The sequence below is a fragment of the Amblyraja radiata genome, chromosome 28, assembly GCF_010909765.2.
Source record: "Amblyraja radiata isolate CabotCenter1 chromosome 28, sAmbRad1.1.pri, whole genome shotgun sequence".
NCBI lineage: Eukaryota > Metazoa > Chordata > Chondrichthyes > Rajiformes > Rajidae > Amblyraja > Amblyraja radiata.
In genome coordinates, this window is record NC_045983.1 from 10885788 (window position 1) to 10902392 (window position 16605).

The 16605-nt window shown below is 42.1% G+C and overlaps 1 protein-coding gene across 1 annotated transcript; it reads left to right on the forward strand.

Moving 5' to 3' along the window:
* Positions 1-1092: 1092 nt before the first annotated feature.
* Positions 1093-10782, forward strand: smg8 (SMG8 nonsense mediated mRNA decay factor). The gene is made up of 4 exons (XM_033045776.1): positions 1093-2644; positions 6173-6318; positions 7977-8861; positions 10246-10782. The coding sequence occupies exons 1-4, from the start codon at positions 1108-1110 to the stop codon at positions 10441-10443; spliced, it is 2766 nt and encodes a 921-aa protein (XP_032901667.1). The 5' UTR covers positions 1093-1107; the 3' UTR covers positions 10444-10782.
* Positions 10783-16605: the final 5823 nt, after the last annotated feature.

Below are 16605 nucleotides of genomic sequence, written 5' to 3' on the forward strand. Positions count from 1 at the left end.
TGCTTCGTCCAGGAAAGATCTTCTGGAAACTGGTGAATGCAAATTTATCCCAGGAATTTGAAGCTATTGACCCTCTCTGCCATTGTCCCATTGATATGAACAGGATTGTGGGTCCTCATCCTTCCCCTACCAAAGTCCACAATCAGTTCCTTGGTCTTACTGATGTTGAGAGTCAGGTTGTGGTGCTGGCACCATTTGGTCAGTTGGTCGATCTCACTTCTATACTCTGACTCGTCCCCATCCGTGATTCGTCCAACCACAGTGGTGTCTTCGGCGAACTTGATGATGGAGTTCGCATTATGTCTGGCTCCTCTGCCTGCGTGTGATCCATATCCCTTTATTTCCATGTGCTTATCCAAAAGCCTCTTAAATGGTATGATCTATCTGCCTCCTCCACCACCCCTAGCAGCATGTTACAGGCACCACCACCCCCCTCAGTAAAAACACTTCACCTGCACATTTCCTTTAAACTTTGCAACTCTCACTTTTGACATTTCCACTCCGGGAAAATGGTTCTGACAGTCCACTGTATTTGTGCCTCTCATAATTTCATTGCTTTCTCCCCAGAAAATTGGTGAGCGCAAAATCCATAACCATAAATTTCAAATGGATGGATGTCTAACATCAACAATAAAAATGGGTTATTGGAATGGAACTAAGAAAATATCACGTTGCAAGACTTTGGTTGAGAGTTGATATCTTCTTCAGATACACAAGGATATTAACACGTCTTTGAGCAGAGCTATTGGCATTGGAGAAATGTTGAAAGTAAAGTTTGTCGGCAGCTAGTGACGTTTTAAGCTCATTATTATGAGTAATTTTCACGCCTAATGATTGATATCAGCAGGTCTGGCTCCTGTCATGGCACAAGCATTTTGTGGTTTGGTGCTGAACCCGGAGAAACATAAAACCACGACTATTACCGAAATAAAATGTTGGGCTTCGGGGGCGGGGTAGGGATCTCCAATTTGCATTCACCAATTTCTAAAGTGGATCTGAAAGGCGATAATTTAATGCAGGTACTTTTTGTTTCCCGCCGGATGAGATGAACGGCGGGACACGCTGCCAGGAACAATTGTGGGCGCAGTGGTTCTTCCACCGGACAGTATGGAGGGCGGGACGGCGAGGGAGATGGCGGCAGCCAAGACTCTGAGTGCTGCGTTGGCTCCAGACAGCGAGGAGGTTGCCTGGAAGGACGAGGAGATGTGCGTGGTGGGCATATTCGGAAAGACGTCGGAGCTGAGCGCAGAGAAGTACGCCATCGTCAACACGCTGTGCGACAAGCCGGTCTTCCCCTTGTACCCGTCACTTGTCAATGACAATCACCAGGGCAACAACTTACTGCAGAGCTACTACAACCAGGACAGCAAGGTGCTCTACCTGTTACTTACCGCCGTCTGCGACAACCACCAGCTGCTGCAGGCCTGCAGGGCCTTGGCAGACGACGTCTCCCATGCCGAAGCCCACGAGTACTGGAAAGGAGAGGAGAAGCTCCACTGCATCCACCTGCTCTATCTCTTCTCCATCTCACACATCCTCCTCTTGGTCCACCCCACCTGCTCCTTTGACATCACTTACGACCGTCTCTTCCGAGCTTTGGACAGCCTCAGGCAAAAGGTTCTTCCCTATCTAAAGAGCACGATTAAGGATTGTCCGGTAGGGAAGGAATGGAGATTGAATTGTAGACCCTGCCCTCCAAGGCTGCTCTTTGTTTTCCAGCTGAATGGAGCTTTGAAGGTCGAGCCCAAGTGTCTAGACCCTTCTAATCTGGATAAACCCAAAAAGCACTCTCCCAAAAGGAGACTCCAGCATGCCCTGGAGGATCAGATTTACAGAATTTTCAGAAAGAGCAGAGTGCTGACCAACCAGAGTATTAACTGTCTGTTTACTGTTCCTGCCAACCAAGCGTTTGTTTATGTGGTAGCTGGGCAGGGGGACGATCCCATCAGTATGATGATTGGGCAACTGAAGAACAACTGTGCCATCAGGGAGCACGAATCCCTCCCAGTTCCTGGGTCACGACGTTATCAGATGATGAAGCACGTCCGTCAGCCATCTTTCATACTAGAAAACAGCCTCAACAGCTCCAGCGGGCAGCTGGTGGATTGCACGTTGAAGGAGTTTCTGTGGCAACACGTGGATCTGGTTCTGACTAAAAAGGGTTTTGAGGATAGTGTCGGGAGGAATCCACAGCCATCACATTTTGAGCTTCCTGCCTACAAAAACTGGCAGGCTGTAGCCTCAAAACTCTACGAGGTGATGATAAACTGGAGGGAGGACGAGCTGGGATTTCTTTCTGGTGATCTTTCCTCCAAGATACAAGTACAGCTAAAAGGACTTGAAGGATTTTTAGATGCAGATAATAAGTTTTCTGAAAACCGCTGCCAAAAGGCCTTACCTCTGGCTCACAGTGCCTATCAGTCTAACCTTCCTCACCATTACACAACGACTATCCACAAGAACCAGCTGGCACAGGCCCTCCGTGTTTATAGTCAGCATGCCCGTGGACCGGCCTTCCAGAAATATGCCATGCAGCTGCATGAAGATTGCTACAAGTTCTGGAGTAACGGGCACCAGTTGTGTGAAGAGAGAAGCTTAACGGATCAACATTGTGTTCACAAATTTCATCTACTGCCTAAATCAGGTGAGCCATAAATTACAGAGAGACACGGGGAACTGCAGATGCTGGAATCTTGAGCAAAACATAGTCCTGTAGGAGTTCAGCAGGTCAGGCATCATGTCTGGAGGGAATAGATGTCGATCTTTCAGGTTGGAAGAAGGTTATGACCCCTTCCCTCCACAGATGCTGCCTGACTTGAGTTCATCCAACACTTTGTTTTGAGTCATAGATTAGGAGGTTTTCATCTTGGCTTGGGTTGGAATATTTGGATGGAAAGGGGGAAAATGCTGAAATACATATACAATTGCCCCCTCCCATCATTGTGAGATTGCACTTCCATATTTATACACCTGAGAGTATATAAAATGCACCATCAATTCAACCTCTGCATCAGATTATCATCAAAAAATACAATAGAATAATTGCATTGGGGAGTTTTCAACACTGGAAAACAACAAAGTCTGTGTTCTCATTGGGAGTTGGATCAGATAACTGCAGTGAACACTAATCCTAATTAGACTTCCAGGTCCACTAATTTTCAAACTGTTCATGAATAAGGATAGATGAATAACATAATAGAATATAAGAAATATAATCAGAAATGAGCAACATGGCACCTCATGCTTGCTGTTGCATTAAATAAGACCATGCTTGATCCTCAGCACTGAGTTGATTTTCATAAATTCCACAATCTATTGATCGCAGGATTGGACATGTTCAACAATTGAGCATACAGAGCTCTAGCTTATACACAACTCTGTGTAAAGTTTCTCTTAATCTCAATTCGAAATAGATGGCCCCTTCTGAGTGTAGTTCGAGACTCACAGTCCAAAGAAAATAACCCATTATCATCCACCCTATAAATCCTCCTCAGTTTTGTGTTTCAAAGAATTTGGCTCATTTATCTAAACTCCAATTTTACTCATACTCGCCTTGAGATAAGAATTACTTCATCACTCAAAGTTAATGCAATAATTCTTCATTGCATTAATTCCAAGGCAAGTATATCTTATTGAGACCAAAGGAAAGTATAAGCAAATATCATTGGATCATATCAGACATAAGTCGAGGGAGGAAATTTTAAGTTTGTACAGTTCTTGCAAGTAACTTGATGAAAGTTGCCTTCTTTTTCCTTCCCAGAGAAATGTATTAATGTGTTTTCTTTCAGTTGTAATGTTTTATTTTAATTTTTTGATATCTTTATCCTCTAATCCCTTGACCTCCCATTTCTCTTGTTTTTGCTCAGATGCCTATGCCTTGATTAATTAAATAGTTTATTGATCCTGCCTTCTCATTATCTGTCTCTTTCCTACTCCCTCTGTGCATTGTCTTAGCAGCCTTCTGAGAGATGGGGTTTGCATTTGCTCGTTAAAGTAGAACTGCTCTATAATTGCCGCAGAGTGGCTTCTCTTCTTAAAAGCAGTGGGTAAGACTGTCTACGTCAGCAAAAATCTGATACCCAATTTGCAATAATGAAGGGATGGATCCACATTGAAGTATTTTATATATTTCAATATACAGCCTATATATAGGCACAACTTATGATGTGCCTTAATGTAATAAAAAGGAACTGCACCTGCTGGTTTATCACAAAGGTAGACACATAGTGTTGGAAAAAATCAGTGGGTCAGGCAGCATCTCTGGAGAAAAGGGTGACGTTTTGGGTCACAACCCTTCTTCATACTTATGTTGTGCTTTGTTTAATAAAGATGATAAACTAGTAATATAGGATGAGCCCAAGAATTTTTTTTATTTTATTTTAGTGTTATTGCCACACAAGAGAGTCTGTAGTCTAATTGTTCTAATGCTCAACTAGTATATATTGTTTTGAATTCGGTGGGCAGATTGAATTCAATAACTCTTACTTCATGGGCCCATATTCGGAAAATAAAACATGCTGTAACATGTTGGTTAATCTTAAATGCCCATCGGATACACGATAATTCTTCAAGAAGGGGAACCTTCTGTTGCTCTCCCATCCAGGCTAATCCATTTATGACTTCACGACCACGTGATATTTTAGTCTAATTAGCTAGCTTATGAAATAGCCTGGTAAGTAAGCTTATGACATTAGCAAAGTGTTGTGGTAATGTGCAAAGTTTAAATAGCTAAACATAGTGTTCCTAATGTTAAAGTTCATACGGTACAAGGAGGCACCAAGTCATGTCTGCATTTAACATTAATTATAGAGTAGAAGGTGTTGCTATATCATCGTCCAAACAAGGGAGACCAAGTCCAGAATCGTGCAAGTTTTGCGGACCCCTGGTGGACTGGAAGTGCAGGCGCTGAAGGCTCAACTAGTTACTAAATCTGAAAAGCAAGCGTAGACGTTGATAATGAAGACAACAGAACGACAGAGACTAAAAGAAGCCGCAAAGCTATATCAAATGGACAATCAACATCGGACCTTTAGAGGGGCTGAGATCACCCACTCCACAAGGGGCAAATCCCAGAAACTTTCACCTCTATCCTTTGCACCAGGTATTTCTCACAGAATGTTTTTAATGAGCTTTCAGGACGGTAGATGTGCAGAGTGGCATTTGCATTGCAGTGTTGAGACAGTGATCCTCTGTGTGTGTAATAAAGGGATAGTCATTTTGGACCACGAGTGCAACACGTTAGCTAACTAGAACATTGAACAGTACAGAATAGGCCCTTTGGCCACCGATGTCTATGCCAAACATGATGCCTACTTAAACTAATTCCTTCTGTCTGCACATACTCCATATCCGTCCATTCATGGTACATTTGTGTGTCTATATAAAGCCTCTTCAATGCTACTATCATACCTTCTTCTGCCAGGATCACCAATCCTGGCAGCTTGTCCCAGGCACATTCTACTATCAATGTAAAAAAAAAAAAACATGCCCCACTCATCTCCTTTAAACTTTTTCCCTCTCCCCTTAAAGCTGTCCCCTGTAGTCCTTGACATTTCCACCCTGGGATAAAGGTTCTGTCTATTCTTTCTACGTCTCTGATTTATCACCTTTTAATTGGCCACATTCAGCCATTTGACCAAATTACCCTGACAACTCATCCCCAGCAGGACTGGCCACAGCCTATCATTGATATTGCCTTGGTCCTATCTGCTTACCTCCTGCCACCACCTTTACTTCTTAAAACAACGATTGAAAATCTATTTTATAGTTCTGATGATAGGTTTTTGCTCTGAAACGTTAACTTTCTTTCTCTCTCCAGATACTGCTTGATCTGCTGAGTGTTAACATTTTCTGTTTTTTATCATCTTGGCTTTCTCTGCTCGGAGGAAGATACTCCCATCCCTCCACAAATCCTCTATCCTGTTTCCATTCCTGTAACCTCCCGTTGCAGTTTGCGGGGCGTTCCTGAACATTTGCCTGTATCGTTATTCTTGCAGAGCTTAAAAAAGCTTAACAAGGTTTCAAACTGATGTGGCGCGATTATATATGTGTGAGGAATGTCATCATTATTCTGGGTAGATTCTACTCCTTGCCTATTTTGCAAACAGAATGAAATATCTAATGGAAGACACGTTTATTGTGCATTCTATGTATTTGCCACCCTTTCTTGCAGGAGAGAAACCTGAGCCTGATAGGAATCCACCCGTGCTGTATCACAACAGCCGTGCGCGTTCCACCAGTTCCTGCAACTGTGGTCGCAGGCAAGCCCCTCGTGATGATCCCTTCGACATCAAGTCAGCCAATTATGACTTCTACCAGGTATGGCAAGATTTAAATGCGGGTAATAATTTTGTGGCTAATGTACACGGAACATCTTTCTCCTATTGACTGAATGACTTTCTTTCCAGTTCCAGTAATAGAATGTAGAACACCACAGCACAGGAACAGGCACTTCAGCCCACAATGTCCATGCTGTACATGATGCCAAGATAAACTAATCTCATCTGCCGGCACATGATCCATAACCCTCTGTTCCCTACAATTCCATGCGCCTGTCTAAAAGCCTCTTAAACGCAACTATCACTTCTGCCTCCAACACCAGCCCTGGCACATTCCAGGCACCCATCACTTGGAGGCTGTAAAAAAAAAACTGTCCCACACATCAACAAATTTTGGTGAACATTGACATGCCTGGTTTGCATAATTGAGCTGAACTGCCGATTTGGTGTATAGATTTGCATGTTGGTATTGAAGAATAGAAAGCAAGACTTGCATTTTTGCCTAGGATTTCGCAGTGTACTTTTAGTTTTAAGTTATTTCACTGTCATAAATGGGAAATGCATCTGGCAGCTTGTGAGCAGCAGAGTTCCACAAATAACAATGCAAAAATTACTAGGTCTGTTTGTTTGAGACATCAGTCGATTATTTATTCACAGGATAATAGGAAGAACTGCCCTGCTCTCTTTTCAATACTGCAGTGAAATTGAGTACATCTACTTGAAAGCCTCAGATTATCCTTGTTGTGTTAAGAACATGACTTTGACTGTGTCCTAGGTGCCTGAATGTTGTCATAAACTAATCTAATATCAGGGCGCAATGAAACTCCTTGTTCACAGGAAGCTGAAAGAGCACACGGTATATATAATAATAATAATAATAGATACAACAATACATACGATTAATGCTAAAACTGCAGAATGGTGCAAAGAATGTAGAGAAATCTGAAATAGTGCAAATAAAATTGGGCTGAAGTGCAATTACAGAATTACTAAATTAAGTAACATTAAGAGTGAGAGTACCTGATAGCATCATTGTGAAGGGAGTGAGAAAGAGGTGATTAATTCAAGAGTGTGATAACAGTGGGCACAAAGTTGTTCTCTATTCTTCCATACATCCCCTTCCTTGCTCTCCCCCTTCCTCAACTCTGTGTGCAGCTTGATATAGTTATTTCCTATCTAAAAGCACTGTTGCGATGTTACAAGGCAATTCTGAGAGGTCTGAGAAGATGACACTGAAATGCAAAGTTTTGTCCAAAAGTTGTAAGATCAAAATTAGACTTATAATTTACATTAAAAAATGTCAATGTTTATGTGCTTTTTAACTTTGGAAATAATTTCTGGGTTTTTTCTGTGACCACGTGGCTTTTCACCAGGTACTCCGGTTTCCTCCCACATCCCAAAGACGTGCAGATTTGTCAGCTAATTGGCCTATGTAAATTGTCCTGAGTGTGTTGTGAGTAGATGCTAAAGTAGGATAACATAGAACTAATGTGTGCAGGTGATCAATGGTCACCATGGATGGTGGGCTGAAGGACCTGTTTCCATGCTGCATCTCCAAACGAAACAAGGTGCTTTTTTTTTTGTCTTTTGTTATATTTAAAACAAAAAAAAAATGCACAGCTCATTGTATAAGTAGGATGTGCTCAACGATTTGATGCAAACAAATTTGACTTTCTTTTTTCAAACAATTCTCTGCAGCTTCAGGAGGAGAAATGTTGCGGGAAGCTCGAACGCTTCTACTTCCCCATCTTCCAGCCTAGCACCCCCGATCCAGCTCCAGCCAAGAACGATTCAACTGCGTCCACTCTCCCCCCACAGGAGGGCGAAGGAGAGAAAATGAAAGAGAAAGAGGCCCAGACTCAGGGCGAGAGCACCAGTCTCAGTTTAGCACTTAGTCTTGGACAGTCCTCAGACAGTCTGGGTACATTTCCCCCTGATCCGCATGCAGGAGGTGATAACCCTGATGCTCATGGCCAGGGGGGTGAAGCTAAACCAGAGAAGAGGCCCAGCGTTGTCGATCGGCAGGTCTCAACAGTGGAGTACCTTCCTGGAATGTTAAATTCTAGCTGCCCAAAGGGACTTTTGCCTAAATTTTCCAGTTGGTCCTTCATCAAACTTGGCCCTTCCAAAGCTTACAATTTTCACAGAGGCTTGGACCAGTGCGGCTTCATACCTGGGACAAACTATCTGATGCCATGGGACATAGTCATAAAGACCAGGTCCGACGATGAGGTGGACATGGACAGTAATTCTTGGCCAGCCCCCAACAAGTCTGTACCGGTCAAGCGCGCCAGCACTGTGATCGGCCGAGGTAGACGCAGGGATGACATCGCTCGGGCATTTGTTGGCTTTGAGTACGAGGACTCTCGCGGCCGCAGGTTTATGTGCTCTGGTCCGGAAAAGATCATGAAGGTAATGGGGAGTGGGCCAAAGGAATCCGCCATCAAGGCCCTCTCCTCGGACATGCCCCTGTACATTCTGTCTCCCTCCCAAGGCCGAGGACTTAAACCACATTATGCCCAACTCATGAGGCTGTTTATTGTGGTTCCTGATGCTCCATTACAGATCATGCTCACACCACAGGTAAGATTGCAACTCCTAATATACACCACAGATTTGTTAGGCAATATATTATCTGAAATTCAGCATAGTAAAAGAGGGGTGGAAATTCAAGTCAAGTCAAATTTATAGTCATATGCACGCATGTTGAGTTAAAGGTACAATGAAAATCTTGCTTGCAGCAGCATCACAGGCACATAGACTCAGACAACATACAAGACATAAATTATCCAAGACAGTGAAAAAGAAAAAGACTGTTCAAAAACAAGACGTTTGTGCAAAATGCAATTAGAAGACTAGTCCATGGTAGTACAAGAGCTAGTCTGTAATGTTCTGTTGCTGAGGTAGGATTAAAGTTGTACAGGTCAGTTCACAAGAACTTGATGGTTGTTGGAAAGTAGCTGTTCCTCAAGCTGTCGGGGAGAGGATAGAAAAGCTTGAAAGAACATACCGCCAGATTAAAAAAACAGCTTCTTCCTTGCTGTTATCCGCCTACCAATAAGCTCGGGTGTGTACTTGCAACCAATCTCAGTGTGAAACATTTTCTCTGTGACTGTAACACTCTAATGCTGTAACGCTTTATTTTGGACTCTGGTATTTTTTTCTTTGCATGCCCTGTGTACTTGTGCATGGCTTGATTGTACAATGATTGTTTATAGTATGATTTGACTGGATAGCAAGCAAACAAAACTTTTTGCTAAAAATAGACACAAAAAGCTGGAGTAACTCAGCTGGTCAGACAGCATCTCTGGAGAAAAGAAATAGGTGACGTTTTGGGGCGAGACCCTTTATCACACTATCTTCAGATACAGCATTTTGCTGTAACTCTGGACACGTGACAATAATAAACTGATACCAATATTTAAGATGGAATGATAATCTACAAATATAACATTAATATGAAGTTCCAGAGAGATTGTTAAGCTTAATTGTGACATAGTATATCATGAAAATCCAATATACACCTTGTCAGATGGAAAACATTGTAAGGATTTTTCCCCCCCATGGAATCGTTAATTAAGTCCTTAAAGTTTGCACAAGATTGTTGATCTTTGAAGTTTATGTTTCAGAAGGCTGCAAAGCAGCTTTCTGTTTGGAGGAGGGAAGTAGACTCCAATTTCTGGATTTCCACTTTCAGCTCTGCATGTGTGAGATTAAAGTTTCTATCAATTTCGTGGTGTAGTGTTGTACAAAGCTGACAATTTCATTGTCAGACCCACCTTAGTGAGTTGCACCTCGGTGGAAAATGTCACCAAGTTGCTGAAATAAATGACTAAAAACCAAAAATGACCTGTGTCCTTGTTCCAACCTTGAAAATGGCTTAGAAAATCGACATTTACTGCAAAATTTGCAAGTGTAGTAGTTATTTTTTTCTATCCACCATATTAAATTTCTATTTGCCTTGCAGGTACAGCCTGGCCCTCCACCGTGCCCTGTGTTTTACCCTGAGAGACAGGAAATACCTGTGCCGCCGGATGGACTCTGGGTGCTCCGCTTTCCTTATGCTTGTGTAACGGACCGTGGACCCTGCTTCCCCCCGAAAGAGAACCAGCCACTGATGAGTTACCGGGTGCAGCGAGGAATCCTTAAAGCTATCCCACAGTGATGATATCAGCCTTAGTAACTATGCAATGCTTATCTCCTTTTCCAAAAAGTTCTCTTTCCCCTCATCTGCCTTTCAACAGAGTGATACTAACTCGATGGATCAAACAGTGAACTGCTGCAAAAAGTTACGGTTGAATCGAATCTTCTTGTAACCATGAATCATTTTCTCACTAAACTAGCTATGTCGATAGAGTCAATTTGCAAAATCTGAGCATGCATTTTCTGACCACAAGTATTAAGGACTCCACTCAAACCAGACCCCAAAACAAGAGTCACTGCAGTACACCCAATGCTGTCTGACCATGCAGATCCTAATAAAGTTTGATGTAATTTACTTTCAGGCAATCTTTCCTGCTGATGTTTTTTCCTTTTGAGAGAAACCCCACTTTGTTTTCCAATTAAAATGCCTTCTCCCATTTATGTGTTTAATTATGACAGCAGTCATGGTTAATGATGTCTATAATATCAGTAAAAACTGCAAAAGGGACTTGTTTATTAAAATATCTGTGGCTTTCATCGTGATTTTCATTGTGGGGGGGGGAGATAGGGGGTAGGTGAGGAGGGGTGAGCAGGGGGATAGAGGGAGAGGAGGGGGGTGGGGAGAGGGAGGGGAAAGTTGGGGAGGTGAGGGAGAGTGGGGGAGATAGATGGCTAGGAGAGAGGGAGAGGAGGGCAGTGGGGGAGGTGAGGATGGGGAGTGGGATAGGGGGGAGGTGACGGGGAGTAGGGGGAGAGGAGGGGGGTAGGGAGGGGAGAAAGGTTATGGAGGGAGGTAGTGACTGAGGGTAGGGGAAAGGAGAGGTGAGTGGGGGAGAGGAGGAGGAGGGGAATGAAGAGGGAGTGTGAAGAGAAGGGGGTGGGAGTGCTGGGGGATGAGGGGGAATGGAGGAGGATAGGGTTAGGAAGAGGAATGGCGATGCGCAGTTGATGGAGGGTTGCCATGATTCACGTCACAACGTGGATCTCTGGCATCACAACGGGAACTCCTCAGCGGTGGAATATTACCTTGGGGGACGGTCGCAACGGATCCACACCTGATCTAGTAACCTCATGTAAATCTCAACTGTTGAGTTTTCAGTGACAGATTCGCATCACTCTTTGGACTTTTTGCTAAGCTTTATCAAACCACATAAAAACAGTCTTTGGTAGCACTAAGTCTTTACTTTGTATCTTCCTTTAAGTCTCTTGTGTTCTGAGATGCTGGAAGCAATTTTTGTCATTCATATTTACTTAATTTCACTTTTTTTAATGTTCCTATAATATTTTTCTGATAGTTGAGAATTAAATTTCTAGTCAAAGACTAGTTCATTTGACTGTCACCATAATGCATCCTGTAGAACATCTGATAAAGGTTTAACAACAATACAAGTCTTCATCACAGAATGAGATTTAAGATATTTGAACTAGGAATTTGATTTGTGAAATTAATTTAAACTTGGCTCAGATGGTAAAACTTTGGTGTTTAACTAACCACAGTGGTTTGACGATCTTGCTTTTACAAATAGAAACATAAGGTACTGCAGATGCTGGAATCTTGACAAAACACAAAGTGCCAAAGAAACTCAGCTGGTCAGGCAGCATCTGAAGAGGGAATGGACAGACGATGTTTCATGTCTTCAGTCTGAAGAAGGGTCCTGACACAAACCATCACTTGTCCCTTCCCTCCACAGATGCTGCCTGACCCGCTGATTTCCTCCAGCACTTTGTATTTTGCTTGTTTTTGCTAGTGGTTATCAAGAATGTCACTGACAAACTTTCAAGGCTAATGAATGAAAATTGGTGGGAGAGAAAGAGTCCCAAATGTAAGTCTTTTGTGAAAGACCAACACCAGAAATCACAAAGCAATCAGCTAGTCTGGTGTTTAGAAATTCTGGTGCTCCAACCAAGGAGTGTGATAACAGTCCAGCCTTTGAGTCGGTAGCTACTTGTTGAGGTCAGGTTTTTGCCTCTTGTTGAAGGGACCTTTTCTGTTTTATGTCGTGGAATGAGTTTTACTCAAGAGGTTCAATTGCAGAGTTTGGTTTTGTAACTTGCCTTTGTGATCAAATGAGGAGGTTTGAATCGTGTGGAGGGAGGTTGTTGGGGTCAGAGCATTAATAAGATGTCTGGTGAAGTTGAGCACAGTCTATGAAGTTCATTTCAACATGTATTGTGTTCCTTCTGTTGCTGAGGAAGATTTGATGTTAAAATGTCCTCTTATTGACTTAAACCAAGGGTCTTCAAACTATGGCCCGCGGGCCACATCCGGCCCACCACGAGATTTTATGCAAGTTCTTGACACGTTCTGTGCGGCGGGCTATTTAGTGGGTTCTGTGATAACGCGGGAACTTACATGTCAGTTTGTCGTTGGCCAAGGGCCAGGACCCATGTTGTGAGTGGATGGCGGGCCACATCTTATCCACTCCAAAGCGCTGGAAAGAACTCCGGGGCTGCAGGTGTTATAATAATAATAATAATACATTTTATTTATGGGCGCCTTTCAAGAGTCTCAAGGACACCTTACAAAAATTTAGCAAGTAGAGGAAAAACATGTAAGCGGAATGAAATAAATAGTAGAGACATGACTAGTACACAAATTAAAGACAGAATTCAATTCAAAACACAATATGAGGCAATTCAAGCACAGATGAAAAGGGAGGGGGACGTGGGGCTAAGGATAGGCAGAGGTGAAGAGATGGGTCTTGAGGCGGGACTGGAAGATGGTGAGGGACACGGAATTGTGGATCAGTTGGGGGAGTTCCAGAGCCTGGGAGCTGCCCTGGAGAAGGCTCTGTCCCCAAAACTGCGGAGGTTTGATTTGTGGATGGAGAGGAGACCGGCTGATGTGGATCTGAGGGACCGTGAGGGTTGGTAGGGGGAGAGGAGGTCAGTGAGATATGGGGGGGCCAGATGGTGGAGGGCTTTGTAGGTGACCAGGATTTTTAGGTGATCTGGTGGGAGATGGGAAGCAAGTGAAGTTGTTTGAGGACTGGAGTGATGTGATGCCAGGATTTGGTGTGGGTGATGAGTTGGGCGGCTGCGTTCTGGACCAGTTGGAGTCGGTTGATGTAGGTGGAGCTGATGCCAAGGAGAAGTGAGTTGCAGTAGTCCAGTCGGGAGGAGATGAAGGCATGGATGAGTCAGCAGCGGGAGGTGTGAGAGAGGGTCTGATTTTGGATCAGTGCAAGGAGAGATTGTGCGAGGCGCTTGCTGGCTTTGCAGTGTGGTGTGGAACCGAGTGGAGCAGGAGCGAGTCGAGTCTGTGCTGGTCCCAAGCCTGTCCTTCCCTGGGCTGTACCTCCAGTGTCCCGCCGGGGGATCGGCGCGGCGGCTGCCAGAAATCCGAGAAGGAGGGAAGGATGAAGATGTTCTTTCAAACAAATTCCCCCTCCTTCCCCACCTCGCTCCGATCCAATGGGAGAAGCCTGGAGAAGCGAGTGATTGATAGCAACACTCCAGCCACCGTGCGAATCCCGCAACCGCTGTTGCCCTCTGTCTCACACTCGCACCTCAATACACAGACACACTTGCCACACGCACAGGGCTGGCTTCAGCTGCCCGAAGCAGGAGCTCGCCTCCTCCCAGGAAAAGAGCTTGTTGTGATTCCCGAGGCGAACCCCCTCGGGTAGACTGAACTTCGGGAGGGTTGTGTTTATAGCGAGAACTGGGGGATCTTCCCATCACTCACACAGGGCCCGACCCCAGTCGGCAGCGCAACCACTGTCAAAATCAAAATAGAATAAACTGGAACAAAAGCGAAATAATGACAATAAAACCTCAAGAGCCGACACACCTTTTAAAATTCCCCTTTAGAATTGCCACAGAAAAATTTAAATATCTGGGTATTCAAATTACTAGAAAATACATCTCTTTATTTAATGCAAATTATTTGCCCTAACTTACCAAATTAAATGCTCTGACCCAATTTTGGAAAACAAAACATTTCCGATGTCTAATAGGCAGAATAAATGCCATAAAAATGATTTTTCTTCCACAAATTCTGTACTTATTTCAATCAATACCAATATACCTACCTAAATTTTTTTTGAAAAAACTTGATTCACACATTACAAACTTCATATGGGACTATAAATCCCATAGAATCCAGACGACATCTGTGCAAACCCAAAGAATTCAGTGGACTTACACTCCCTAATTTTTTGTATTACTATTGGGCAGTGAATATCAAAAATGTAATTCACTGGTTGGACAATCCAACACAACAGGCAGAATGGATAGTAATGGAGAGAGAGGATTGTTCTCCTTTTAACATAGGAGCAATCCTTCTCTCCCCAATAACACTGAATAACATAATATACAAGATAAATCCGATTATCCATAGCACAATACGAATTTGGAGACAAATAAAATTTACTCTCAATCTAAGAAACCTATCGCTTCTCTCGCCTATAGCTAATAATCCGTCGTTTAAACCATCTATTATCGACAAAACGTTTACCCAATGGGAAAGAATAGGAATTAAAATATTTGGAGATATGTATGAAACGGGAAACCTTTTATCATTCCAAGAATTACAACTTAAATATAATTTGAAAAGTAATCAATATTTTAGATACCTGCAAATTCGAGATTACTTGAAAAAACATATACAAGAATATCAAACTCTGACACCAGATTTACTAGACGAAGGCATGAATAGAAAGGCGGAAGTAAATCATTTAATATCATACGTGTATAATATTCTAAATATAGAGATACCTTCGTCAGATGTTATAAGAAGAGAGTGGGAACAAGAACTATCTTACATAGACTATATTACTCGAAAACCAAACTGAATAGATTTTTTCCAAATGTCTCACCCATCTGTGATAAATGTCTATCTCAAGAAGCAACCATAGCACACTCCTTTATATCTTGTATAAAACTCCATAAATTTTGGAAAGAAATCTTTGAAATCTTCTTAAAACTATTTAAAATAAAACTTGACCCTAACACAGAATTGATTATTTTCGGAACAATGGAAGCCTGCTCTGAGCTAACTTCATTTCAAAAATGTTTCCTTAATTATGGTTTGATAACGGCAAAAAAACTTATACTCAAATTTTGGAAAAATTCACCGACCCCAACGCTTAAAATGTGGATCACAAACATGTCTGAAATGTTACATCTGGAAGACATGAGATTCGTTCTAGCAGGAAAATCAGAACAATTCTTAAAGATATGGTCTCCCTTCATCGATCTATTACAAGTATAATATGGTGCAACATAACTCTGGTAATTAACCGTTTCAGAACTAGGTGTGGGGTGTGGAAAGACATGAAGTAGGTATATCCCTTTTCTTTTCTGTTCTGTTTTCTCTCTTCCTTTTTTTCCCCCTTCTTTTCTCGCTTTCTTTTTATCTTTATATATTTTTTTTTTTTTTTTTTTTTGCTCTCCCTTTCTGGGCTTCTCTTTTTTTCTACATCTCTATGGGCTCTTTCTCTCTATCCACAAATTACCAATTGTTAACTTTTGGGGCCTACACATCACTACTTTCCTTAATCTCTTCTTCTTTCTTATTTTCTTGTGTCTATTAGTTTTATATTGTTAAATTTAAAACAAGAAGTTGTACACGAAATGTATTATATTACATTCCATTGTTTATACGACTACATTGCTTCTAATTAAAAAAAAAAAAGCAGTTCCATCCTTCCCGTTAATGTGGTTGCATAAAACTTTGTGATTTCGTTGGTTAACCTCGATTGATGGCTACAAGTTTTGTTTTGAATTTCTTCCATTTGTTTTACTTAAGTTTTTTTTTAGTTCATTAAATTTATAAAACTGACATTTCTTTATTTTTTCCTACAGCCCGCAAAAATGTGCCAAATATATAATGTGGCCCTCATGCTGAAACTTTTGGAGGCACCAGACTTAAATTATTAATTCCCACATTATAAATCTAACATTAAAATACCCAGGAATAGGACTCGGCGTCAATTACCTTAACATTTCTGTGAAGTATCTTGGGATGTTTTATCATGTTAAAAATGTCATACATCGCATGTTGTTGCGATGAATTAAAAATAAAATATTGGAAACACAGCAGATGAGGCAGAATGTGTGGAAAAAGAAACAGGGTTAATGTTTCAGGTTACACTTAATACCTTTTTTTTAAGGAAACTACTATTTTTATAGACTATTTCAGGGAAAGTTTAGGTTGATATAACTTATGCAATGACAGTTA